Source organism: Suncus etruscus, chromosome 2 (assembly GCF_024139225.1).
Source record: "Suncus etruscus isolate mSunEtr1 chromosome 2, mSunEtr1.pri.cur, whole genome shotgun sequence".
NCBI classification, from domain to species: Eukaryota; Metazoa; Chordata; class Mammalia; order Eulipotyphla; family Soricidae; genus Suncus; species Suncus etruscus.
The window spans coordinates 106,405,512-106,433,203 of NC_064849.1; the positions used below are offsets into that span (position 1 = coordinate 106,405,512).

A 27,692-nucleotide genomic window follows, 5' to 3' on the forward strand; every position below is an offset into this window, starting at 1 on the left:
CTCTAGGCATGCTGGTATGCCTCTGTAGCTCCTAAAGAGAGCTTGGGAGAATTTGAGAGTTACCACCACAAAAGTAACAGCACTTTTCTTTGCCCACTTGGCACCTGGCCTGGGGATCCCAAAGTAAACAAGCCATTAATTAATGGGTCCCTAAAACATCCTCCTGTTCCTCAGAACCCAAATTTCTGATCTAGCTGAGCCCAGGGTGGAAGAAAGAGTAGAAGAAAGGTCTTGAGTGGCTCACTGTGGGGAGGAAGCACTACTACGTATAGCCAGACCTAGATTTTTTTTTTTAACTTTACTGATTGGTTTCTGAGCCACATTCGGCAGCACCCAGGGACCACTCCTATCTCTGCACTCAGAAACGAACCCTGGCAGGCTAGGGGATCATATGGGATGCCAGGAATCGAACCAGGTTCCTCTTAGACTGGCCACATGCAAGGCAAATGCCCCACTGCTGTGCCATCTTTCCGGCCCCAGACCTAGGTTTGAACATCAGGAGTGACCCAGCAGTCAGTGAAGGCAGCTGAGCACCCCTGCAAAGTACCATCCTAGAGCTGCTGCCTTAGAGAGCCACTTTGTTGATCTAGCTTTGTCTGGCTGCTTCTGGTATAAGGATATGTACTGGAATGAATAGAACCTATAGTATGTGCCCGCTACTCTGTTCTCTTTGTCAAGAAGGTGCTCTTGAAGCAAGGCTAAGTGGGAGACCATGGCAGTGGCGTAGAGGGTCTGCCTCAGCATTGTTGCACTGGGACAAACTGCAGACCAGAGAGGCAGATCTGTATTCTGAGCAACTACAATAAGCTAACAAAGCCATTACTGGGTCCCATTGGGATTCATGACTCCTTGGAATGCGTGAGCCAGCCACTAGCTGCCCTTCTTGACTCTCATAGTCAAGGTCAATCTGTTAGAGCATAGTAGTAGGCCAGGAGCCTGAGGCAACCTCTGTTGCAGAAGGCCTGGCCATGTCCCTCCAGGGCTCTGCTGATTTACTGGAGTTGGCAAAGGAATACAGTATCCATTTCTTAGGGGTAGGCTGGGGTGGGAGCATACTCACAATGTTCAGGGCTCACTCTGAAATCTGAGCTCATGGATCACATATGGTTCCTGGGAAGGAACTCAGGTCAAAGACCACATTAATCAACTGCTACAACTGTGCCTTCAGTAAATCCTGACTATACTTATGGGGCAAAGACGGTTTAAACTGAAACCAAGATTTCTGATGCAGACCAATGACTTGAGTACTAGAAAAATGGCTCATTTGAGGACCCAAGTTCAGGCAATGAAAACAGTGAGATTTGGTAAGTGTTCTAAGTTACAGTGAGTAAGAATCAGGTCCTATAGAAGTTTGCAGGCCTGAAAGTGATAGAGTGAATGAATAATTCTTACTGTGGAATAAGGTAGTACTACAATAAGGTTGTATTTCAAGGGCAAATAGCTTAAACCAAGACTCCACAGATCAGTCTTAGGATCAGTTGAAGGTGCTAGCATGCGAATGACCTAGAGGCAAGGGGAAGCTTTCGTAAAATGTTCACTAAAATTTTTATTTTTAAAAATAAAATAATACCAGGATGAGATAAGACAATAATGGGGAAAATATCAATTCTTTGCTTTTCACTTCTAAACCTATGTACTCGAAATTGCAATTTTTCATTAGCTTAAATATTATAATACATATTATATAATCTAATAATATTATTACTTTGAAATACACATAATCTTCACCATTAAATTTCTGACTTTTGTCATCTGGGAGATGTGATTTTGTCTGTCACTGGTTAGGGAAAAAACGAGAAATTTGTAATTTAATAGCAAGTGCTTTGAAACTACAAATTACTCACTTTTTTGTTTGTTTTTTGGTGTTTGGGTCACACCCGGCATCACTCAGGGGTTACTCCTGGCACTATACTCAGAAATCATTCCTGGCAGGCTCAGGGGACCCTATGGAATGCTGGATGTGAACCACCATCCTTCTGCATGCAAAGCAAACACCTTACCTCCATGCTATCTCTCCGACCCCATAAAAGTACTCACTTTTATGTCAAGACTACATTGCTCTAAATTTTAAGAATATATTTAATTCCATGTACTAGCTTCTATCCACTTTAGTATCTCTTTTCAAATAGCAAAGATGAAATTTTCCAGTCAGAGAGAGAAGGATCAAAAGCTGTTTGCATCTGAGTCCCATTTAATGATATTCTTTTTTTTTTTTTTTTTTTGGTTTTTGGGCCACACCCGTTTGACACTCAGGGGTTATTCATGGCTATGCGCTCAGAAATCGCCCCCAGCTTGGGGGAACCATAAGGGACACCGGGGGATAGAACCTCGGTCCATCCTACGCTAGCGCTTGCAAGGCAGACACCTTACCTCTAGCGCCACCTTCCCGGCCCCCCACCTAATGATATTCTTAAATTTACACACTAGTGTTCATAAATCCTAGCAAGTGAAAAGAAAAAGTAAGCTAATTCTTTTGCACCAAAGAGAAGGGCAAAGACAGGAATAACATCTTATTAATTAGGATTCTAGGATTTGGAGAAGGGATCTTAAAAAGTGATCTCATTTTCTTAATGACCCAGAGAGCAAGACTTGCCCCAAAATAATTTTGTGTTTTTCTTTTTTTTTTATTTTAACACCTATGTTTATTTTTTTTTATTTAAACACCTTGATTACATACATGATTGTGTTTGGGTTTCAGTCATGTAAAGAACACCACCCATCACCAGTGCAACATTCCCATCACCAATGTCCCAAATCTCCCTCCTCCCCACCCGACGCTCGCCTGTACTCTAAACAGGCTCTCCATTTCCCTCATACATTCTCATTATTAGGACAGTTCAAAATGTAGTTATTTCTCAACAATTTTGTGTTTTTCGATGCTGAGATTCTATCTAGCTTCTCATATATGTGAAGCATGAGATTTATCACTGTCCTGCATGCCCAGTACCCCTAAATTATATCTATATATTGAATCTAGACGTGGCATAGTAAAATATAGTTGCTTAGTCATAGAAATACTAGTTTAATCTACTTCATATAATCCTGGGACCCCCTATGCTGGAGACTCTAGTTGGCAGGAGGCAGTTCTATATTGTTTTCCCCAAACTTGCTACTTTTAAATTACCAAGTCTTTTTTTTTAATGACCATATGGTTTTTATTTTTCCTGTTAATATGGTGTATTATGTTGATTGATTTATCCTTGCATTCCTGGAATGAAACCTACTTTATCAAAATCAAGTTTTTGTTTTGTTTTGTTTTGGGTCATACTCGGCAGCTCTCAGGGGTTACTCCTGGCTCTACACTCAGAAATCACTCCTGGCAGGTTCGGAGGACCATATGGGATGCTGGGACTTGAACCATTCTGCATGCAAGGCAAACGCCCTACCTCCATCCTATCTGGCCCCCAAATCATCAAGTCTTTTTAGATTTTTCCTTATCTTATTTTCTCTTAATATCTTTATTTAAATACCTTGATTAAAATATGATTGTAAAAAATATGTAGTTGGGTTTCAGTCATGTAAAGAACACCCCCCTTCACCAGTGCAACATTCCCATCAACAATGTCCCAAATTTCCCTCCTCCCCACCCACCCTGCCAGTACCCTAGAGTAGGCTTTCTACTTCCCTCATTCATTCACATTGTTAGGATAGTTCTCAATGTAGTTATTTCTCTAACTGCACATATCACTCTTTGTGGTGAGCTTCATGTAGTGAGTTGGAACTTCCAGCCCTCCTCTTTTTGTCTCTGAGCATTATTGCAAAAATGTCTTTTTCCTTAAAACCCATAGATGAGTGACACTATTTTGTTTCTATCTCTCTCCCTCTCACTTATTTCACTTAGCATAATAGATTCCATTTACATCCATGTATAGGAAAATTTCATGATTTCATCTTTCCTGATGGCTGCATAATACTCCATTGTGTATATGTACCACAGTTTCTTTAGCCACTCATCTGTTGAAGGGAATCTTGGTTGTTTCCAGAGTCTGGCTATTGTAAATAGTGCTGCAATGAATATAGGTGTGAGGAAGGGATTTTTCTATTGTATTTTTGTGTTCCTGGAATATATCCCTAGGAGTAGTATAGCTGGATCATATGGGAGCTCAATTTCCAGGTTTTGGAGGAATCTCCATATGGCTTTCCATAAAGGTTGAACTAGACGGCATTCCCACCTGCAGTGAATAAAAGTTCCTTTCTCTCCACATCCCCGCTAGCACTGCTTGTTCTCATTCTTTGTGATGTGCGCCAATCTCTGAGGCGTGAGTTGGTACCTCATAGTTGTATTTATTTGCATTTCCCTAAAATCAAGTCTTTTTTTTGGGGGGGGGGCCACACCCGGCGGTGCTCAGGGGTTACTCCTGGCTATCTGCTCAGAAATAGCTCCTGGCAGGCACGGGGGACCATATGGGACACCGGGATTCGAACCAACCACCTTTGGTCCTGGATCAGCTGCTTGCAAGGCAAACGCCGCTGTGCTATCTCTCTGGGCCCTAAAATCAAGTCTTAATCTTAGGTTTTTTTGTACTAAAATACAGAAATTCACTTTATCAATAGTTAATGCAATGTTTTCCACTTAACCTAGATATTCATTTCTTTGTTTCACCTGAGTACCTCACACTAGAGAAATAACTCTTAAAGCCAAAACTACATATCTTATAAATATTTTACCTTTGACTTAAGCAAAATCCCTGGCTATATTAGGTTCTCAAATATTTGTTGAGGAGGGAAAGAATGAGTTACTGAACACTAGTTCACATTGAAGTGGATGCCCTGATTAAAAATAGCATTATTAGGGGCTGGAACGGTAGCACAGTGGTTGGGTGCTTGCATTCAGCTGAGCCAGGATGAACCTGGGTTCAATCCTTGGCGTCCCATATGGTCCCCCAAGCCAGGAGCAATTTCTGAGCGCATAGCCAGGTGTAACCCTTGAGTGTCAAGGTTGTGGCCCATAAACCAACAAAACAAAACAAAAAAAAAATTAGGTGATTTCTTGCTTAAACCGTTGTTTCAGAAAGAACACTCAAATATTTGAAATATTTCTAAAACTTTATTCAAAGTTATTTACCTCACTGTTAATAAGGTATACAGTTTATGTTCGGTGCCAATATTATTAGATCTACCCATTGCCGGCAATGGGCTTTGAGAAAATTCATTTTGTGGCATCCCAGAGTTAAATAATTCTTTTCCAACCATATCTAACTCCAAATACCTGCAAGTTTTACATGCACAATTTTCCCTTCAATTTTTAAATCTGAAGTTACATTATTAATCAATATCAGTAGATGTTAAAATGAAGTCATTTTAAACAAAGTATGACTGTACAATTAAAATCCTATTAGTTAATATTAGACAAGAGTTTTACAAACACTACATTACATATTACCTTGTAATCTGAAACATTACATATTTGTGTAAATTTACTTTAGATAACTGAAACTTCACAGAATTGAACAGAAAATAAAATTAAAAAAAAATTTAGTTCTGTACATTAGTCCCAACTATCTCTATTTTACATTCTATAAGGCTCGTGTCATATAATTAATTCAGCACCAAAAAGTGATCTACAAAACTAACCAGTCCTACTCACCCCTTGTGATAGTTTTTGTCATTTATAAATGTGAGAGTCTGAGAATGCTTATAAGTCTTACTTTCAGACTTTAAAATGGAATACTTTGGGGGGCTGATCATAATCTGGGATTGTACTTTTGTTCTTGTTGAACAGATACAAATGAGCAAAAAAATAAGAAAACACTTAAACCATGAACTTAAGTCATCCGTTTTTAAGTTGAATTGGTAACACTGAAGCATCAGATGTCATCTAGTAATGCCCTGCCCATATCACTCCTTTGAAATATTGAAAAGGCAGTCAGAAAAATGTTTTTTATTTATTGCGTGAAATAAGGTGCAAAGAAGGATTGCAATAGCAAACTTGTTCATACATAGATTCAGAAACATCTCATCAATGTTTAACATAATCTACCCTAAATTGATTTCGGAGTAAATTGAGAGCTACAAGAATGGCTCCTGACTGAAGCATGTTTTCAATCCAATGTCTGCTAAACATTAGCAGCTCTGCTCATCAATGTCATAATGATTTTGCATCACTACAGATCTGAATTTAAAGCAAAATTCTAGATTCTAGAATCACCATGACTGCACTGCCCCCAAACTGCTTCAGGTTCAAGGCTTAAACATTTTTAAAAAAGAGCTTGTTTGTCTTGCTATTTCAAACAGGACCTGTGCTTATCATATGTGAAGACTATATAGAAATGTTTTCAAAAACTGCAGGTACTTTCAATAATCTTGCTTGTTCAAAGTATAAAATTTTTACGTTTAAAAAAAAAGAAATTAAAAGTGGAGACTAGCACTTTTGCTTTCTTTTGCCAGAAGCATATTGTTCATTATCTCACAATAGAAACATAACTTCATGCATATAAATGGCGCAAGAATTTTATGAAGTTTTACAGAACCTTTATCATCATTCTAGTACATTAAGTGCTGGCTAAATCACAAAAAGGAAGCATGTTAGCAAATTGAGAGCAGAGACTTTCCCCAAAACACAATAGTTTTCCAGGCTCCATGTCAGTCACATAAAAATCTAAGTAATCCTTTAAAATTGTTCCCAGACATGCCAGTCCCTCAATCATACCCATCCATAACCCACCCACCCCAACCCACACAAAGTCTTGCATGTCACATAAGGATATTAATGCTCCCCATTACTTATGACACCCGCTTCAGGGACTGCCGTGGTTGCAGGAAGTCTTGGCATTTTCTTTGCAGGACTTGGAATGTGCTAAAAATAAATAAATAAATAAAATCATTGTTGACACCTTTTTTGGTTTGTCTTCTTTCTTTCAGTTTTTGAGTTACACCTGATGATACTAAAGGCTTATTCATAGCTCTTTGCTCAACAATCAATTCTGGAAGTGCTTAGGGTGCCTTATGGAGTACTAGGGATTGAACTGGGTTGGTTGTATATAAGGCAAGGGCCTTAATCTCTGTACTTCATCCCACCTCACCCATTTGTGTTTTGTTTTGTTTATTTGTGTTATGGTGCTAGTTAAAATGCCAAAAGAAAAATCACAGAGGGCAATTTTGGAGAGGATTATGCTAAATATAAATTTCACACAAATTTTCCTAGAGGGAACTAATTTTTTTTACCTTATGGTGAAATTATTATATAATCTGCTCCCAACTCTCCACCTGCCCTCCTCTCAGAAAAAAAAAGGCAAATGCGAGGAAGATCACAGAGATTCACTATAAAGTTACAGAGAATACATATGGTAGGGTGCATATCTTGCATGTGAGTGATCTGGGTTTGATTCCCATGGTCCCATATGGTCCCCAGAGGACTACCAGGAGTAATTATTGAGTGCAGAGTAAGGAATTACCCCTGAGCATCACTGGGGTGCTTCCCCCCCTGAAAAAAATTAAAATTACATTTATAAAATTTGTGGTAAGTCAGTCCAGAGTTTGAAGCCTATGATTGTGGTTGTCATAATCTTTTTTGTTTGTTTTTATGTTATATCCAGTGGTACTCAGTCCTCACTCTGCACTCAGGGATCACTTCTAGAGGGGCTTGGAGACAACAAGGATGTCAGAATCAAAGCTGGGATAGTTGTGTGTAAGGCAGGTGTCTTACCCACTCTACTATCATTCTGGCCCCAAGTCCTCCTGGTTCTCATTTCTATTGTCTTTGAAAATTATCACTAAACTATTTTTTTTTAATATCCCACAAATAAGTGTGATCATTTTATTCCTATCCTTCTCCCTCTGACTCATTTCACTCAGCACAGTTATCTCCATATCTACTCATGCAGAAATAAATCTCATGACTTCATTTTTGCTAATAACTGCATAGTAATCCATTATGTAGATGTACTGTGGTTTCTTTATCCACACTCATCTGTTCTCAGATACTGTTCTCAGATATTTGGATTGTTTCCAGATTCTGGCAATGTAAATAGTGCTGCAGTGAACATAGCCCTCCTTTAAATTTTAGCATTATTAATAAAATCTTGTATTTGGTAAGTACATTTAAAGTACTAATGACTTACAGTGCAAAGAAGATTAAACAACAGAAAAATGACAAAGCTGGCATTCAATCCAGAACTCTTGCTCTGAATTGTTCTACTTTGCTGATATTCCTCTTACACTGCTGAATCCTGGGATCCCTTCAAGGCCCTGAGGTCTGAGGAGCTGCACAGGAACCTTTATTTACCTCATTTGCTGTACCTGAATGCACAAGTCCTACTCCTTCACCCAAAGTGTCATTTGGGGAGGGTCGCCGAGCGTAAGTTCTTCTGTGCATCTCATCCACCCTCATGAGGTACCATGTTCCTTCAAAGAGTGAATCAATTGAACTCTGGGGAATATAGTTGACTAAAGAAAAAGTAGAGAATAAAAAAAAATCAATGTTGATACTTTACTCATCTAAAATGAAAGAGAAGTTGCACATTTCCCTACAATCTTTACCAACAGCATATTAGTACTGCACAAAATCCAGATAATATTCTTAAGTATACATTAAATATGCATATATAAATAAATAATACATATGCATATATATATAAGCATATATATATAGTATATATTTCAATTACCTAGGTGGTGAGTGTCTTCTCTGAGCTTCATGCTTGCAGTAAAAGAATCTGGTGATACACAAGTTCTTGAATCAAGTCTTGATTTCAGATCACATAACATTGCTGTTATTTTATCAAGAGCAGACCCTAAAATAATAAATATTGCCATCATTAAAAGACTAAAATTAGCATGTCTCAAAGCCCAAACAAAATGTTGCTAAATGGAAAAAAAGAAAACTCTTTTTATTTCTATTAAAACTACTATAGATTAGTTGGGGCCGGAGAGATAGCATGGAGGTAGGACGTTTGCCTTGCATGCAGGACAACAGTGGTTTGAATCCCAAAAACAAAAACAAAACAAAAACAAACCCGGGGCTGGAGAGGTGGTGATAGAGGTAAGGCTCTGTCTTGCAAGCACTAGCCTAGGACTGACTGCGGTTCGATCTCCCGGCATCCCATATGGTCCCCCCAAGCCAGGGGCAATTTCTGAGCGCATATCTAGGAGTAACCCCTGAGTGTAAAATGGGTGTGGTCCCCAAAACAAAAAAAACAAACCAACCAAAAAAACTACTATAGATTAGTTAAAAGCTAAGATGTTATTTGACACAGCTTCCTATGACTTGACTATGCTTTTTTTTTCTTTCTTTCTATTTGAAAAATTAGATTACAATATAAAAATGAAGCCAATAAAATTATTTAATATTGTTCACTCACATGAGACGGACATTAATGTTAAGTCTCAAAGCTGCCTGCAGTATATAAATTTCTACTTTTCTAATCAGATTAATTAATGAAGTGATATAAGACAGTTACTTGACAAAGAAGATAAGCCAAGCATTATGCCATAAAATGTTTGTAAAGCTGATTCTATTGTTTCTGGCTATATAATGTAAGCAAAGAAGATACCCGGCACTTGTGCAAAGTCCTGGCTCCTGAGAGTAAATTCTGACTCAGCTAAAAGCAGTACTGAAGATGGGAATGTAATGAGTCCCTGGGACAGAGGTAAGTGCTCCCCAAGTGAACCTCGCTGCAATAGCCTCTCAATATATTTTTGTGGATAGGTTCATATTTACCTGGGGTGGCATCTTGTGTAATTTTAATGGAGTAAAGGGTGGCAGCCAATCCAGAACCATAAGAGAATACTCCGATTTTCTTCCCTGCCAGCTGCTGAGGTGAGTACCTACGTAGAAGGAAAAAAAAAAAATAGCAAGAAGTGTAAATGATTCCATGTACAATGTGTAGAAAGGCATAAGCTAGAACAGAAATCCATCCTACATATAGCCTAGGGATCTATCTAAAATTTTGCTATTAGAGTAAGCATGCCACAAACAATCATTTTCATTAATGTCTTTGGAAATGACAAGGCCTATAGAAGTGCAGGAATTTATGAGTTATTTTACCATAAAATAAGTTGCTTTGTCAATTAGGGGCTTATAATTCAACTGTATATAGGTCAGGAACAAAATCAAGAGAATAGTTGCCAGAAAATTTAATAGGAAATTAAACACAACCCACCACCACATGCCAGAAACAAGATTTGGTCCTACGAATCTAGCATCTCCAAATGAGGATACGTAAGCAGCTAAAATGTATACTTACTGTGCTAGAAGAGAAGCAAGGGAACCATACACTGAAGCTGTGTACATATTTCCATTTTGATTTGCTACAAGCAGAGATGCCTTTGTTTTCTGATTGTAGATTTCAGAACTAGCCTTCATAAATGCCTTTTCCACGTCTCTATCAAAATAAGTATCTTCCAATTTAATATCCCTGAAAGATTCAGAACAAAAGGGCCATTTTCCTTTCTCCATGTTTTTATTAGATATTATCTCTAATATTCTCATCTCTGTATATGAGTGTTTTCCCATTTATTAAAAAATCAAGTAGCAGCATGCTAAAGACCATGTGTCTATGATCCCTGCAATAATTAAGATAATTTGATTCTAATGATTAATAATAAGCACATTAAAGATCTATCACCAGAGTATACTATATTTTAAGGCCCATTAATACTCTCTAGTTAGAAAACTCATTATGTTACAGGAGCCAGGTACTAAAAGTTGAGTAGAATTTTATCAGAGAAGGGACACTGGTAAGGAGAAAAAGAATGATTAGACAAGCATAAGACGCTGCTGAGTAGAGAAAAGTTAAGAGTCTGGAAACAAATTTTAATAGTGGTAATGTTCAGGATAACTAGAGGACAAAAGTAGAGGTCAGGGAACATTAAGATGTTACTGTAGCACTGCAAGATGGCTCAAAGGGCTGAAGTTGGTGTGTGCACATGTGGAGGTGACATGCGAAATCCCCAGCATCATCTGCCCTCCACTCCCGACCATTGTCAAGTGTGGCCCTGGTGGCTCTCAGCGTCTCTAAGCACTAACACTGAGCCATTAGGGCCACATGGCTGGATTAAGCATTGCCACATAATTAAAAACAAAACAAATGACTCTGATGCAGTATATATGGACAGTTGTGCAGCTAGATCATCAGGGTGATAAGAACAGAAAAGGAATCAGGAAATTCCTGATTCAGAAATCAGAACAATCAGAAATCGCTCAGAAATCAATTGCTCCTGGCTCAGTGAACCACATGGGATGCCAGGAATCAAACTGGTGTCTGTCCTGGGTCAACCACATGCAAGGCAAACACCCTACCTCTGTGCTACCACTCCGGCCCCAAGATTCATGTAGTCTTACTACTAACTCCTTCGGACAGTTTTTTCATTGAAGAACTAAGCTCAAAAATTCTTTTTTATCTCTCCCCAAAGGACTGTCTCTTTCTATAAATCACAGCAAATGTCTGAGATTCTAATAACAAAGCACAAAACCAGACAGAAAAAAGACCAGGCACAAATCCTCCTGGACATGGAAAAGAAATTATTTTTTTTCTTTATTTAAGCACCATGATTAGATACATGATTTTAGTTGGGTTTCAGTCATAAAAAGAACACACCCCCCTTCACCAGTGCAACCTTCCTACCACTAATGCCCCCCATTTCCCTCCTTCCCCTCAAAGATTCTTTAGAATCCCAGAACCTTTTGACTGAAAATTTCAGGTCTGTATGACAGATTATACTAAAGGGTGAACATTTATAATGGTTTTTCTTACCCAAAAGCTTCTAGGCCACTATAGATATTATTTTTATCTCTGTTCTGGTCATTAAGAAAATCATTCAGAAACATCCGAGCAAGAGATTTCTGCACCAGTTTACAATAGGGTGAGTGGAAGATCACAAAGTCAAAATCATTCAAAGTAAAATCCTTATCATTCCCCTCTGAAAGAGAAACCAAAAATTAATCATGGAACTCATAAAATTCTAATATTTTAACCTGGGGGGCCTACCCAGTGATGCTGGGAGTCACTAAGGCTATACCCAGCAGTACTCAGGAAGTAAAATGCTGCTGGGGATCAAACATGGAGCCCCAAGTGTACCAGGCAGTGAATCCAGTACACTCTCTCCTAAGTGACTAAACTTTTGAAGTGTTAGACCAAAATTTAGGATTCTTTTTTTTTTTTTTTTTTAGGATTTTTTTATATCTTTAGAAGCATTTTATAAATATTGTTTAATATAGTATTACTGGATTAAATGCTTATGAGACAAAGACAAATTAGCAAATGCTACTATATGTGCTTTTAAAATAGAAGAGCCATATATATATATATAAAATCAATTAAGTGGGAGAGAAGCAGTATTTATCTTGATATAATTTAAAAAAATAATGGAAATAAAGTAGAAAATGGACAGTTGCATATTTTCCAATCAGGATAAGTAATTTCATTGCACACTTTTGCTTGAACTGAGTTCACATGTTGTAAAATGTCCTTCCTTGCTGTGGGTCCTAATAAAAATGTTATAAAAACCACTGATCACACTGTTAAATACACACTCTATAGAGTTAACCAAATGACAATATACTGGGAAATGTGATATTTTATAAATAGTGGAGGGATTCAATATCTTATCTAGAGACATTAGGTTTCTTTTTCTTTTTCTTTTTGGGCCACACCCGGTGATGCTCAGGGTTATTTCCGGCTATGAACTCAGAAATTGCACCTGACTCGGGGGACCATATGGGATGCTGGGGATCAAACCAGGTCCATCCTGAGTCAGCCATGTGCAAGGCAAACGTCCTACTGCTGTGCTATCAATCCGGCCCCGAAATTAGGTTTCTTAATATGCTACCAGATATATATTTTTTTTTTTTTGCTTTTTGGGCCACACCTGGTGACACTCAGGGGTTACTCCTGGCTATACGCTCAGAAATTGCTCCTGGCTTGGGGACCATATGGGATGCCAGGGGATTGAACCATGGTCCATCCTAGGTTACCTTGTGCAAGGCAAATGCCCTACTACTTGCGCCACTGCTTTGGGCCCCAGATAGAATTTTTTTAATGCTTCCTCACAATCTTTATAAAGAAAAGTTGAATAAAAGAAAGCACATTTTGGGGTCAGGGTGATAGTGCAGTGGTAAAGCATTTGCTTTACACAATGGGTTCAATCCCCAGCATTCCAAAGGGACCTCAAAGTACTGCCAGGAGTAATTCCTGAGTGCAGAGCCAGGAATAATCCCTGAGCATCAACAAATGTGGAACAAGACTAAAGGAAATAAAAAGGAGCACATTTCATGATATAACATTATTTAATAGCATTGATTCAAACACTACCCTTTATAGTACTTCAAGATCATTTTTGGAGAGCAGGACATACCTGGCAGTGCTCAGGAGTAATTCTTGGCCCAGCTCTTAAAAATCAGTCCTAGTGGTGCTCAGAATGCCAGTGATTGAAACGGTACACACACAAGGCAAACACCTACCCATGGTACAATCACTCTGGCCCTCAAGATCTTAATTAAGAGTAAAGATGGAGGGGCCGGAGAGATAGCATGGAGGTAAGGTGTTTGCCTTTCATGCAGGAGGTCATCGGTTCGAATCCCGGCGTCCCATATGGTCCCACATGCCTGCCAGCAGCAATTTCTGAGCCTGGAGCCAGGAATAACCCCTGAGCACTGCCGGGTGTGACCCAAAAACCACAAAAAAAAAAAAGAGTAAAGATGGAAAAATATTTGGAGGCACACCCAGCAGTGCTTAAGGTCTAACTTCTCCTCTGACCCCCCCCTTTCTACTTTATGGTTGGGGTTACTCCCTACAGTGCTCAGGGGGTCATGTATAGCTGGGAATGGAAATTGGACTTCCTATATGCAAAGTTACATTCAGCCTATTGAGCTCCTGGACCCCTAAAGATATAAATGAATAATGACACTTCAAAAGGAGTATGCCTTGCACGGGGCAAACCTGGACTGGATTTTTGGCATCACATATGGTCCCTCCAGCCCAGGTGTGATATCTCAGTAAAGAGTTAGGAGCAAGCCCTGAGCAATACTGGTATGGCCAAATCCTGTCCCCCACAAACCAAATATGAATAATAAAACAGGTCAAGGGCAAGTAGAAAATATGGGGACAGATATAATTTCAGTAATTTACTTTTCTTTCAATTTTCTCTGAATTACAGTTGCAAAAAATCTGAGCAAATGCATTTAACTTACTTTCTTTTATCTCACTTTTGATTTTTATTAGTAGGGTTAAGTTAACCTAAGTACTTTTGCAGATTATTTCCAAAGTCTATCTCTTTTCCTAAATCGCAGAGTCTTAGAAACAATGAGAAAATACAATTTGGTGGGTTGTTCTCCATCCATTACATAAAACAGATACCAAAACCAAGGGAAAAACTAAGACCTACCTTTTTGCCACTGGGCACGGATCTTTTTGCGGTAGACAGAATAGCAGCGGTCTAAAGCACTGAGGTAGCACTGTATAGAGAGTTTCCCATCTACGATAGGATACTCAGAAAGCATATCAGGCTTGTAAAAGTCATAGACATGTTGCATGTGGGTCCCTCGAAGTCCTATTAAAAACAGAGGGTATTTATGATGATCCAACTCTTAATATTCCTGCTAGTATTAATGTAGTCTATTTTACCAGTAAATACAGCGCTTTCTGGGGCCTTCCATAACTATCTAATCAAACTACCATTTGCAATAAAATTATTACAATGTGAGGCCAGAGAGATAGCATGGAGGTAAGGCGTTTTCCTTGCATGCAGAAGGTCAGTGGTTTGAATCCCAGCATCCCATATGGTCCCTCGTGCCTGCCAGGAGAGATTTCTGAGCATAGAGCCAGGAGTAACCCCAGAGCGCTGCTGGGTGTGACCCAAAAAACAAAAATAAAATGAAATAAAAATTATCACAAGATGAGTCAGTATGTAATTGAAACCTATTACACAAATATGTAAATGAAAATAGTACCCTGGATGAGGCCAGGGCAGTAAGAGAGTGGGGCAGTAAAAGAGAGTGCTTGCATACAGCCGACCTAGCTTTAACTCCCAGCACCCCATACTGTTGTCATATATCTGTGATCACTACTTTTCCTTTCACCTTTTTTGAGTTAATAAGCACAAGTGCCCTTAATTATGACAACCCTTACCCTTAGGTGACTTATGTTAAACTCTGGCTAAAAAAAGTGGCAGGAAAAGCAAGAGAGATAAAGAAGCTTGGTTGACTCAATAAGATCAAGAAGCTAGCTGCTCAACAACTTCTGGCTAAATAATCCTTTGCTCACGACTCCGATTTCTTGTGCGAAAATGCAAGCTGAGACCCCACACCATATGGTCCCCCAACCTTCACCAGAGTGACCCCTAAGCAGAGAATAAGCCCTAAGCACCAATGAGTATGTCCTGGAACCAAAATAAACAAATAATATTCGTGAACTGATTGGAGGCTTTTATAATATGACATTTTCATTCCAGTTTCATAAATACAACCAAGAGATCACAATTGCTCTGTGGAATTAAAGACAAACTTGCTTTATAGCCTAAGCAAAAGTAATTCCTTCAAAGTTAGTACTTTTTGTTTTGTTTTTGGGCCACATCTGGCAATGCTCAGGGGTTACTCCTGGCTATGTAGTCAGGTATTATGCATGGTGGGCTCAGGAGACCATTAGGGATGCAGGGAATTAACCTATAACCTATGTCAGTTGCATGCACGGCAAGTGCTCACCCACTGTATTATAGCGCTCTGACCCTCAGAGTTAACACTTAAACGTCTTCTACTTCTCTGTAAAAGGTAATGACATCGCTTACCTTAAACAATTGCCATGAAGACTATGTATAATTACTTAACTGGGCTACTTAAATGTAGTGCCTCTACTGATTAAGGACCAATCTATATTTCTAGTCTCAAATTCCTCACTGTACTGAGTGAAGATACAAAAATAAGCATCTCAAACACTTACCTCGTTCAAAAACTAAAGGCGCGTTTGGTCCAATTAGCATAGCTACAGCCCCAGCTCCACCTGTGGGTCTAGCATTTCCTGTGGCATATATAGCAATATCCCCTGCGACCACCAGTGCATACCGTCCTGAAAAAGTGGGGTTTTTTTTATTAGTTTAGAATAACATAGCTGACATAATAAATATCATACATATGTACCAAAGTCTTATGCTTTTCCCAGAATGTTTTCCCCATTCTTGGAAAAAAAAATGTTGATTAATGTGGATGATTTTGTCCTATATAATATAGATCATCATCTTTTTTTTCGATTTTTGGGCCACACCCGGTAATGCTCAGGGGTTACTCCTGGCTATGTGCTCAGAAGTTGCTCCTGGCTTGGGGGACCATATGGGACACCGGGGGATCGAACCGCGGTCCGTCCAAGGCTAGCGCAGGCAAGGCAGGCACCTTACCTTTAGCGCCACTGCCCGGCCCCAGATCATCATCTTTTATTTCAGAAATAGGTTAAAATTATCCCAAAGGAGTCTTTGTAACATACCGTCCCAAGAGCTGGACTCAACCCAGTTCACAGCATTGAAGACAGCAGCTGTGCCTCCGTAGCAAGCATTAGTTGTATCTAGTCCTTCTATGTCTGTATTTCCAGAGTCCTCAAAGAGCTGCATCAAGTTAGTCTTCACTGACTTGGACTTGTCGATGATCGTCTCTGTTCCAACTTCTAGCCGTCCAATGCAATCATAGGAAAGGTTGTATCTCTCCATAAGATTCTGAACCACAGTCATGCAAAGGGAAGTGATATCTTCTCTGTCTGTGCAGAAGCCCATTTTGGCCTGGCCCAAGCCAATAGTATACTTTCCAGCATCCACACCATCATATTTTTCCAACTCTACTTGATCAACATACTGAGAAGGAACATAGATCTCAAGGGCAACAATTCCCACATCTTTTGGCCAGCAGGCTTCTGCACTCAAGGGAAGTGACCCAGGCATGGTGAAAGAGCTTTAGAAAGGAAAACAGAAACACACTGCTTTAGATAATAAATTGTAGATTTTTTTTTTTTTTTTTTTTGGTTTTTGGGCCACACCCGGCAGTGCTCAGGGGTTACTCCTGACTATGTGTTCAGAAATAGCTCCTGGCAGGCACAGGGGACCATACGGGACGCCGGGATTCAAACCAACCATCTTAGGTCCTGGACCGGCTGCTTGCAAGGCAAACACTGCTGTGCTTTCTCTCCAGCCCCAAACTGTAGATTTTTTTAAATTCAAACTTGAGGCTTTATATATTCAATACCCGAAATATTAACTTCCTTTTAGTTGAGAATATTTAGTATTTTATTTAGTGCAGTAAAAATTATACATGTAGATGAATCAATTACAGAATGAAGAGAATATAATCATGGAAAATTATTGCATTTGGGGCTGGAGTGATAGTACAGCAGGTAAGATACTTGTCTTGCACATGGCAGACCTGGGTTTGATCCCCACTATCCCTATGATCCTCTGAGCCAGGAGTGATTCCTGAATGCAGAGCCAGGAATAAACCCTAAGCACCACCAGGTATAACCCAAAAACTAAACAAAAAAAATTGTATTTTAGAAAGGCTTAAGCTTTATTTAAAACAGAATCACATTATCTTTAGAAAGTGATTATTAGAAATAAAGAAAATTTTTTTTCTTTTCTTTTCTTTAGACCTACAGTATCCAGTATTCCCAGGGGGTCTCCCATCCAAGCACTAACCAGGCCCAACCCTGCTTAGCTTCCGAGATCAGATGAGATAGGGCACATTCAGGGTGGTATGGCCATAGAAATAAAGAGAATTTAAGTGAAATCCTTCCTTTATTTAATGTTTTTGGCTTCAGGGTTATACCAAGCAGTTCTCAGGCTTCTTCTCCCAGTTGTGTGTGCAAAATCATTCCTGGTGTCTGGGGAATGGAACCTGAACAGCATGCATGCAAACTATGCACTCGTCCCACTGAACTATCCAGCTCAAGATTTTTCTATTTTCCCCTAATTTTTCTATTTTGTAAGGAATAAAAGAAATTCAACTAAATAATTCAGCTAATAATTCAAATGTTTGATCTGTTCATAGATATCCAAAAAATTTAAATAAGTCATTCATCATAGGTATATTGATATGACTTTAGAAACTGTTAGGTAACTAACCTAAAAATCACAGTCTTTTTAAAGAAAAAGCACAGGGAAGTGGGATGCATCTGGCTCTATAAAGATTGCTAAAAGCAATTACTAAATTGATCAACGGGCCACTTAAGCTCTTTGTTATGTGGCTGACCTAGGTTTCATCCCTAACATCCCATATGGTCTCCAGAGGCCACCAGGAGGAGTGATTCCTAAGCACAAAGCTAGGAGTAAGTCCTAAGTAAGTATTAATGGGTATGGCCAAAAACCAAAAGGAAAAAAGATCATTGCTATGTAGCCTGTGGGCAAGTCATTGTCTTAAGAGAGTCTACTTAAGAAAAATTGGGGCGGAGAGATAGCACAGCGTGTTTGCCTTGCAAGCAGCCGATCCAGAACCAAAGGTGGTTGGTTCAAATCCCCGTGTCCCATATGGTCCCCCGTGCCTGCCAGGAGCTATTTCTGAGCAGACAGCCAGGAGAAACCCCTGAGCACCGCCGGGTGTGGCCCAAAAAAAAAACCAAAAAAAAAAAGAAAAATTACTCTTCAAACTCACAGCTTTTGCATAGCCTTTCAATGTTCACAATGTGTGATGGAAAACTCCCTAACTCAAGACTGGGCGAAGAATGGGAAAGCTGCTTGATTACTGGTGCCTGAGAAAACAAGAAGGAATCTGAAAGGCTGTGCAAAAGCAAGTGGTGGCAGAAGTCAACAGGCACATAAACAATGGCCCACAACTACAAAGAATCAACTACAGTGTGAATAATTTTCTAACATGAGATCTGAGGCACAGTGAGTACATGAGGCAAGAGAACCAAGTCAGAAGAGATGTCACGAAGGTTCAAGAATGCTGATATATATGAGGGAGTTTCAACTTTTTTTTATTTTTGTTTTGTGCCACACACAGTGGCACTCAGGGGTTACCCTGGGTTCTGTGACCATTACTCTGGTAGGTTTGGGGGACCATATGGGTTGCTGGGAATTGACTCAGGTCAATTAACACAGGCCTTACACACTGCTACGACTTTGGTCCCAGCTTCAAACTTTCTTAAAGAGAAAATAAAAAGCCATTCAGAGCCCCAAGCAGGATTAACCTGCATTATGATTCAGCTCAGTGTTTTTTCTACTCAGATAATTTTGTGGAAGGCAAATAAAATTCTATTTATTACAGTCACTGTGTAGAAAATGAATTAGAGTTGGGAAGCATATATGACAGTCAATATTAGGTTATGAGGTAGAGCAATTATTATGTAAGAGATGAAAGGACAGCTTTAAAACATATCAAAATAAAAATATTGACAGAAATTGGGCCACAGAGATAATGGTTAGGGATTAAGGCGTTAGCCTTGCATACAGTTGATCTTAGCTCAATTCCTGGCACCACAAAAATAGGTATAGCCCACCAGCCTCTTCCCCACAAATAGAGAACAGAAAATAAGATACTAGGAAAAGGAATGACACTCAGGTTCTATCTAGCTTCAACTATTTTCTGATTCAGAAAATGTTATACAGTAAATGAATCAAGTCTGTACACTTTGTTCCATCTTTCCCCTCTTTCACAGTAATCTATCAATGTTCTGATAAAATTTGGTGCCCATTTTGCTACACTGAAGTTAAAATGGAGGCATTATGGGGGCTATCCAGTGTTACTAGGCAGATTCTGGTACACAGATTAAGTTTACATAGGAATTAATTTAATAAAAAAGATTAAGTTATGTACTTTGCATAGATAGGCAAAAGACTAGAACACATGCTTTCCATTTGGGAGTCTTTAGTTTAATCCCCAATATGACATGGCTCCTGAACCCAACCAGGTGTACTGCACCTCCAAACCCACCTTTAAAAAAAGAGTTTAGGTAAAATAACTCACTCATTGAAAACTGGAAGCAAATAAGACTAATCTTAATGTGGAAACAAAATTTTATAGAGTTCAACTTGGTCAATGTGCTCATTCTCAGAGTTTTTAACAGTCAAGAAGAAGTTTCCATTATACTACTGGTGAAAAGTCATGTAACTAAACTATTTGGTTTTTGATTGACATGAAGGGGAGGTGAAATTAAGTAGGGAAAGAGGATATTCGACACAAGGCAGTAATTGCTTCTGTGGCATTTCAAACAACTAAGTTTGCCAGTTTCTAGCCTATAATTTTCACTTTGAACTATTCAATTTAAGTGTGTTCTAATACAGTTTTCTCGGAAGCAGGCCAGATATAAATTTTAAGAAAAAAAAAATGAAGCATCTCAAAGGCTGAGATGTTCACATTAGTCAGTGATGCTGGAGCACATATGCTGCCTGCCAGAATACCAAGTTTGGCACCACTTGATCCCCTAAGCACTGTCAGGACCCCAAACACTACAAGGTGTGGCCCCTAAACCAAACCAAACATTATAGTGTTTACCACAGCTAGGGGATGGGGCATTCTGGTTAATTTAAAATTCTAAATATCATAAGAGATATCTAAATTAAAAAGTCTAAGTAGGTTAACAGGAATTCTGTTTCTATAACAAAATGTGTTAAAAGTTTTTAATCTCATGTTTTAAAAGGAAAAAAATACACTTTTATCACAGAACTCTGTAAACCTTCTATAGTTCCCTTTCAGTAAGGTTACTATAGGAATCTCAATTGTTTTCTAGAAGTTCCCCATTTGATGGAGAAAAGGAGCTCCAAGTCCTAGATCCCAAACAAGATGACAAGGTTTTGGAACTGCTTCCCTGTGCCTAGGTGGTCAAAAAGGACCAATACAATTAACTGAGAATCTTTTCTTTTGTTTGTTTTTGGGTCACACCAGGCAGCGCTCAGGGGTTACACTGGCTCTATGCTCAGAAATCGCTCCTGGCAGGCTCGGGGGACTATATGGGATGCAGAGATTCGAACCACCAACCTTCTGCATGCAAGGCAAATGCCTTACCTCCATTCTATCTCTCTGGCCCCTGAGAATCTTTTTTTTTTGGGGGGGGGGGCCCCACCCTGCGGCGCTCAGGGATCACTCCTGGCTATCTGCTCAGAAATAGCTCCTGGCAGGCACAGGGGACTACCTTAGGTCCTGGGTTGGCTGCTTGTAAGGCTGTGCTATCTCTCCGGCCCCCTTAACTGAGAATCTAAAAAACATCTGTGATGAAAGAGAAGACTGGAAATAGGAAAAGAAAGATTCAGCAAGACTGCCCCTCCCTCCCTTCAGCATCATACCCAGGACACTGATTCCAACTGCTCTAGTGAGCTCTTGGTCTTAGCTTTCAATTGTCCAAAGCCAGCTTTCTAATATCTACATTTCTTTTTTTGTTTGTTTTGGTTTTTGGGCCACTCCCGTTTGACACTCAGGGGTTACTCCTGGCTATGAACTCTCAGAAATCGCCCCTGGCTTGGGGGGACCATATGGAACGCCTGGGGATCACCGCGGTCCATCCTACGCTAGTGCTTGCAAGGCAGACACCTTACCTCTAGCGCCACCTTCCAGGCCCCTAATATCTACATTTCTGACCTCTGTCAAAAAGCAACTTTAAAGTGATTTCAAGTTTCTCCTCTAGCTTCTTTGTTAACTAGACAAGGAGTTTCTAGAAATCAGGAACGGTGCCCTGTTCATCTCTGTCTCCCCTGGTACCAAGCCTAGTGCTTGGCCAATAGAAGCTGAATGATGGGTAAGTGAAATGTCCCTAAACCTAATCTAAAACTAGCTATCATCATGGACATCAGAGACATCACATGACTAAAGCACACACCAAAAACAGTCATAAGAGAAGAGCTTCATGGAATATAGGAAGTCAATGACTGTGAATAATTCAATGGTTGGTCTAATCCTCTTCATTTACAAGCACACATCCCATCTCACATCCCAGAATGCTTCACTTAAGGTTGTACCTTAAAGAGCACTGAATAGTATACATGTTTATCTGTCATAGAAGCAGTTAATGTGATTACATTTTATGGTTTTCTCTTACTAGTAAACACCGAATTTCTTGCTATCTCGTGGCCCCTGCTCTCAATTTTCAATGTTCATCTAATATACATACTATCAGTCTTCTGAAATATTATGGCATTAATTAATAAAGATGTCATAGACTGAAATGTTTATTTCTGAATTTGTGACATCAATCCTTGGATGGATTGAAATGATCCCCTCCATCAGGAGGTGCCCTGAACAATGCCATACCTGTGTGAGTGATAGAGAACTGCAGTCTCCACGTCTGTCACTGTTTCCTCCTTCAGGCACTAGGGATTTCAAATAAGAACTCCTTTAAAGTCAAAATTACTATGTAAACTCAAATAATATGACTTCCACTCAAAGTGAATAGTGTTATAATATAAGTTCCAACACACTCCCATTTTTATCCCATTTTTAGTATTTTTCTTTTTCTTTTTTTACTCTTTGGGTCATTCCTGGGCAGTGCTCAAGAATCACTCCTGGTGGTGCTTGGGGGCTATATATGGTGCTGAAGGTTGAATGTGCTCAGTCATGTGTAAGGCAAATACCTTGACTCTTGTACTATCTCTTTGTAACCTGTTCTTACAATTTTTCAAACAGAACAGAATTGACTACCAAGACTTAAGTTATTTTCATTCATATTTACTATTCCTGTTTTCTATGCCATCTTCAAATCCCTCATTTTTTTGGACAACAATTTTCTCGTTAGTGCTTATATTTCAATTCATGTTTACTTAAACCCCAAACATCTGACATATTGAGATGAAGTATGAAGGAAGCTTTATCATCATTTAAAGTATGTGGAAGTAATATGGGAAGGTAGCTTTGGAGCATTTTCTTTAATCCATCTGTTCTGAAGGAGTTACAAAGATAACGTTTTCTGTGTTTAATGTCAGCAAACACAATTTCCTTTGCTTTTAACTGTTCTTGGCTGATTAAACCTGCACTATATTCAGATGCTATTTAGCTTTATTTCTTTTACACGATTAGATCATATAAGAGCTTTTGGCAGCCTTAGTTCCTTTTACCTCATTCATTTACCTTCCAAGCTTAATAGAGAAATCTGAGCTTCGTACAAAGAGAGACTACTACATTCCTTCCACATTACACACACACACTTTGTGTAAAATCACTTTCTTTTTTAATTATCTCACATTGAGCTTTTGCAATTTGCAAAAGCTCTCGGACCACAAGAAGCTGTTCTCTCTGGCAATGGTGGGTGGAGATCTCTGGCAGTGGTGGGTGGAGACAGGAACGACTCTCCTCGTGGCAACTCTGTAAGTAACTTAGTAACTTCTTCAAGTTATGTATGATATACATTTGACATTACTTGTATCAAGGAAATTTCCTCTGAAATTTTCCATTGAAAGTGGGCAGGCAAAACACTGCCAAATCTCCACCAGATTATCTACTTGATCTAGTAACAGGTCCAGTCACAGCAGTGATTGAGGAAAGCAACAAGAGTGGGAAGCAGTTAATGACTCACAAGTGGCTGGGCAGGTGACCAAAGCAGCATGTTTAAAGACTCCTGGATTGTAATACAGGCATTTTGAGCTTGGCAGAGATTAAGACTGTAGATTGAAGGATAGTGCCTAGAACCAACCAGGTGTACACACCACTTTTTCTTGGGGGCTATTCAGTTGCTTGTTTGCTTTATAAATCACTACAGCTGGCTCCCTTTTTTGTCAGATTCAAAGGACTAGTGGGATAGGCTCATTGAGTACATATTTCGGTGCAGGATAAACTATATGCAGTTACCAGCTGCGCTTTTTCAGGGTTATAGTTAAGAGATTCAGTAAACTAAGGTGCTGGAAACGTCCTTCCTAGAAGTCAGGCTCAGAAAGCCTTGTTCATGCTTGCTCATGATGAGTTGTCTAAAGGGGAAACAAAAACTCCCTGCGCCTCCTGGCTGAGGCTTTTGGTCCATGCACCAGAGACTTCTCAGATTTAAAGTCCCCTATAGAGAGCTACAGCATCCCAGCGCTGGACATTCTTATCAGGGCCCTGCATTCCTATGGCAGAACTGTCTAACATCGTCCATTCTCTTTATCTCCAATTACGGGCCATCTTCTATCATATAGGACTTCTGGGCTCCTTTAGAGGGAATGAATATTTTTATTTTGGCTTTTGTTTGCTTTTGGGTCGCATCTAATAGTACTGGGGTGGGGGCAGTTACTCCTGTTGTGCTCAGGGGACCATGAGGTGCTAAGAACTGAAGCTGAATCACCAGCTTGCAAAGCATGAGCATGCCCTGAGCTCTGTAATCATGAGAGATTCTTTCAAAATCTCTTTGACAGCATAGCATAAAGGGCAAACCTTGCCTTTTCTTTTCTGGAGGAACTAAATTTGCAGATTCATTACAAGAATAAGAGAACAAAGCTTTTGGATTCAAGTTACATGTAGCAGCTCACTATTAAGAGTTTGTTTTGGCCGGAGAGAGAGCATGGCGGTAGGGCATTTGCCTTGCATGCAGAAGGATGGTGGTTCAAACCCCAGCATCCTATATGGTCCTCGGAACCTGCCAGAAGTGATTTCTGAGTGTAAAGCCAGGAGTAACCCCTGAGCGCTGCCGGGTGTGATCCAAAAACAAAAATAAGAGTTTGTTTCATTTTGTTTTGTTCTGTTAGATGAGTTATGATACTAAACAGTGCCTTAATGTTTAAGAAAACTGTCTTTCTACTACTGCCATTATAAGCAATGGTAGGTTTCAACTGTTCCCAGATCTCAATCAGAAAAAATGTCAGGAGTGAAAATTAAACCAAAATACTAATCTTATGATTACTACCAAGGACAAATTCCACAAAAGACAAGGACTGTGAACTTTATAAAACACTGGTTTCTCCTTTACTGTCCTAACTGCTTAGTTGACAGACAGGAGAGTAGCACCAAGTACCAAACATTAGGATGAATAAATAATTAAAAAATTGAGTCCAACCATCCATTCTGCCCTTGCTTCCTTCCACTGATGAGTTTCTTTTTTTCTTTTTGGTTTTTGGGCCACACCCAGCGGTGCTCAGGGGTTACTCTTGGCTGTCTGCTCAAAAATAGCTCCTGGCAGGCACGGGGGACCACATGGGACACCGGGATTCGAACCAACCACCTTTGGTCCTGGATCGGCTGCTTGCAAGGCAAACGCCGCTGTGCTCTCTCTCCAGGCCTGAGTTTCTCAACCTTTTAAATCTCCACTGCCCTCTTGAGAAAATGTCAAAATATTAATCTTGTGATCTTTAGTATCTCAAAATAAAAGGACAACTGTAGGGGCCAGAGTAGTAGTGCAAGTGGACCGCAGTTCAATACCCAGCATCCCATATGGTCCCCAAGCCAGGAGTGAGCGCATAGCCAAGAATAACACCTGAGCGTCATTGGGTGTGGCCCAAAACCAAAACCAAAACCAAAAAAAAAAAAAAAAAAAAAAAGGACAACTCTATACTTCTTTTTGCTTTTTTTTTTTTTTTTTTTTGGTTTTGGGGTCACACCCAGCAGCGCTCAGGGTTCCTCCTGGCTCTATCTACGCTCAGAAATTGCTCCTAGCAGGCTCAGGGGATTTGCTGGGATTTGAACTGTCCTTCTGCATGCAAGGCAAATGCCTTACCTCCATGCTATCTCTCCGTCCCCTATACTCCTTTCTAAATAAAATAAAGTAAAATATTCTGCTATAAAGGCCATCAAGCTCCTCTGACCACAATCAAATCCATCGCCCCACATTCAGCCCCGTTATTTCAAGTAATCCTAGGGCATCCAGGAAATAAATACACATGGCATCAATGTCAGAGCTCTGCATTTTTTGTGAGTAAAGCTACCAAATAAAAATCTTCCTCAAAATTCAAAATCCAACCTACAGTTAAGAGAAAACAAGATTGTATATGGGGCTAGGAGTAAATTTAAAGCAACAAAAACCAAAATCAGGCCCAGACTAGAAATAAAGTGATCTCCTACAGCCCAGAGAACATCCTTTTAACTCTTCCCATAGGAGACAACTTCTGAGAACAGAACACTCTAGCTGCCAGCGAGAACCAAATGTACAAACTGGAGAGGGAGAGTTACAGACCTCAGGCTGCCCCCTCTGCCTTGAGCTCTGCAATCCTCACTATTCTGAGCCACCCAGAAAGAACGAAAATGTTTTAAAATGACATTTTATATTAAAGAAGGAACACACAGGGTTACAGCTGTCTCAAGTTGCGAAGGAATCCTTCAGACTCCGGGATTCTCAATGGTCTAACGAAATACACATCTGCAGTCCATCTCATGAGGAGAAATCTGCTATGTGAGCACTTCCATTTGTCTTAGCTTTGCCATTTCTTTTACCCATGGTATTCGTGATTTTTTCCTAAAACTGAGCACGTGTTACTCAGCAGCAGCCAGAACAACTCCTCCTACAGATGGCTGGCATGAGTACATGGAGCAGGAGCGATGGGCTGAGGGAGTGAGGGGTGAAGAGATGCCAGGGATATAGGAATATTCTCAATCCAAGGCCACAGGGGGGAGGAGGGGAGGGGGAGAGAGAGAAGGAGGGAGGGAGGGAGGGAGGGAGAGAGAGAGAGAGAGAGGAGAGGGAGAGGGAGAGAGAGAGAGAGAGAGAGAGAGAGAGAGAGAGAGAGAGAGAGAGAGAGAGAGAGAGAGAGAGAGAGAAAAGCAGGTACAGATTCATCACCTGTGGCACAAACCTCTCCTCCCAGTAATCTGTTCTCCAATACTACTCAAGGGAAGTCACTTTTCTTTAATGACGCTGGCTTTTAAGGGTCCTTCGCTTAAAACCCCCAAGCTTACAGTGAGTGTGTGAAGGCCAGGATGGTCGTCTGCCCATTACATCATCGCTACCAGAACAAGGCAGGACTTGAAGCTATTAGCAAGGCAGACATATGGGGATTTCGAGCACCAATGAAATCTTTCTCCCTATCCTCTCCCCGTTTTTTTTTTTTTTTTTTTTTTAACTGGCACTTAAAATAGGGAGGAACGGAGGTAGGGAACTGGGCGGGATCTTCGGTGTTGGAAGTGAGTAGGGATCCAGGAGTCAAGAGATCAAGTACCCAGGCAGCTTTCGCAGGGATGTGATGCTTTTCTAGCCCCCGATCTCGAAGAGTTCAAGAAATGCAGTCCACTTCCCATCCTTCCACGAAACTTTCTCTAGGTGGCAACAGGACACACCCCCTAGGGAGCCCCCTGAACATCCTTCTGGGCATAATCTAACCCATCCCCTTACACCAAAGACTCCAGGCAGGCACGCCGGGCTCCCCAAATTCCTGGCTCGGCCCCTCCCGACTCCCTCAAGGCGACGATCCATCCGAGTCATCTATCACCCAGGCAACTTCATTGAGCTCCTGGAAGAAGGACCGCGTCGCCTCCAACGAAACCTTCAGCGCCCTTCCCTTTCTTTCCTTCTCTCCACCTCAGCACTTGGCTGCGCTTCTGTGGCCTCTCCGAGATGTCACCGGCCGGGGCCGATCTGTCCAAGTTACAAAGCCAGCAGAGGCGAATTTTGCAGGCCCCGCTTCTCCATCCTGCCCCATCCCGGTCCCCAACCTGGTCCACGCCCTCCATCCACCCTGACCGCCCCAAACCCAGCCAGACCTCCTTCGGGCCTAGTCAAGGACACCGCCCGGCCCAGTCCTCATCACTCTGCCTGCGGTTCCTCTGGGGCTCAAGCTCTCCTCCGCACGAGACACTCACCCCAAAGTGACAGGGCGATGGCCGGTGGTGAAGGAAGCGGCAGTCAAGCAAGAAGATACAGTAGCCAAGCCTCCCGGACGCCACCGGCTTTATAAAGCTACCGACC

At 40.5% G+C, this 27,692-nt stretch overlaps 1 protein-coding gene and 1 pseudogene across 1 annotated transcript; both read right to left on the reverse strand.

The window, feature by feature from the left end:
- Positions 1-5,866: 5,866 nt before the first annotated feature.
- Positions 5,867-27,692, reverse strand: HMGCS1 (3-hydroxy-3-methylglutaryl-CoA synthase 1). The gene is made up of 10 exons (XM_049768242.1): positions 27,587-27,692; positions 16,410-16,867; positions 15,873-15,998; positions 14,323-14,487; positions 11,694-11,859; positions 10,185-10,355; positions 9,659-9,765; positions 8,607-8,732; positions 8,225-8,385; positions 5,867-6,796 (listed from the first exon to the last, which is right to left on the reverse strand). Exons 2-10 carry the CDS (start codon positions 16,855-16,857, stop codon positions 6,707-6,709), a joined length of 1,560 nt encoding a protein of 519 aa, XP_049624199.1. The 5' UTR covers positions 16,858-16,867; positions 27,587-27,692; the 3' UTR covers positions 5,867-6,706.
- LOC126002849 (uncharacterized) lies at positions 17,556-17,674 on the reverse strand (annotated as a pseudogene).

Bases quoted from the DNA above. Each gene is read 5' to 3' on its own strand.
- HMGCS1 (XM_049768242.1), bottom strand. From the start codon at position 16,857: ATGCCTGGGTCACTTCCCTTGAGTGCAGAAGCCTGCTGGCCAAAAGAT. The intron at 8,733-9,658 runs GTAAATATGAAC...TTATTATTTTAG, and splicing joins TACACAAGATGCCACCCCAG to GGTCTGCTCTTGATAAAATA. The intron at 6,797-8,224 runs GTAAATAAAGGT...ATTTATTTTTAG, and splicing joins ATTCAGGTACAGCAAATGAG to CACATTCCAAGTCCTGCAAA.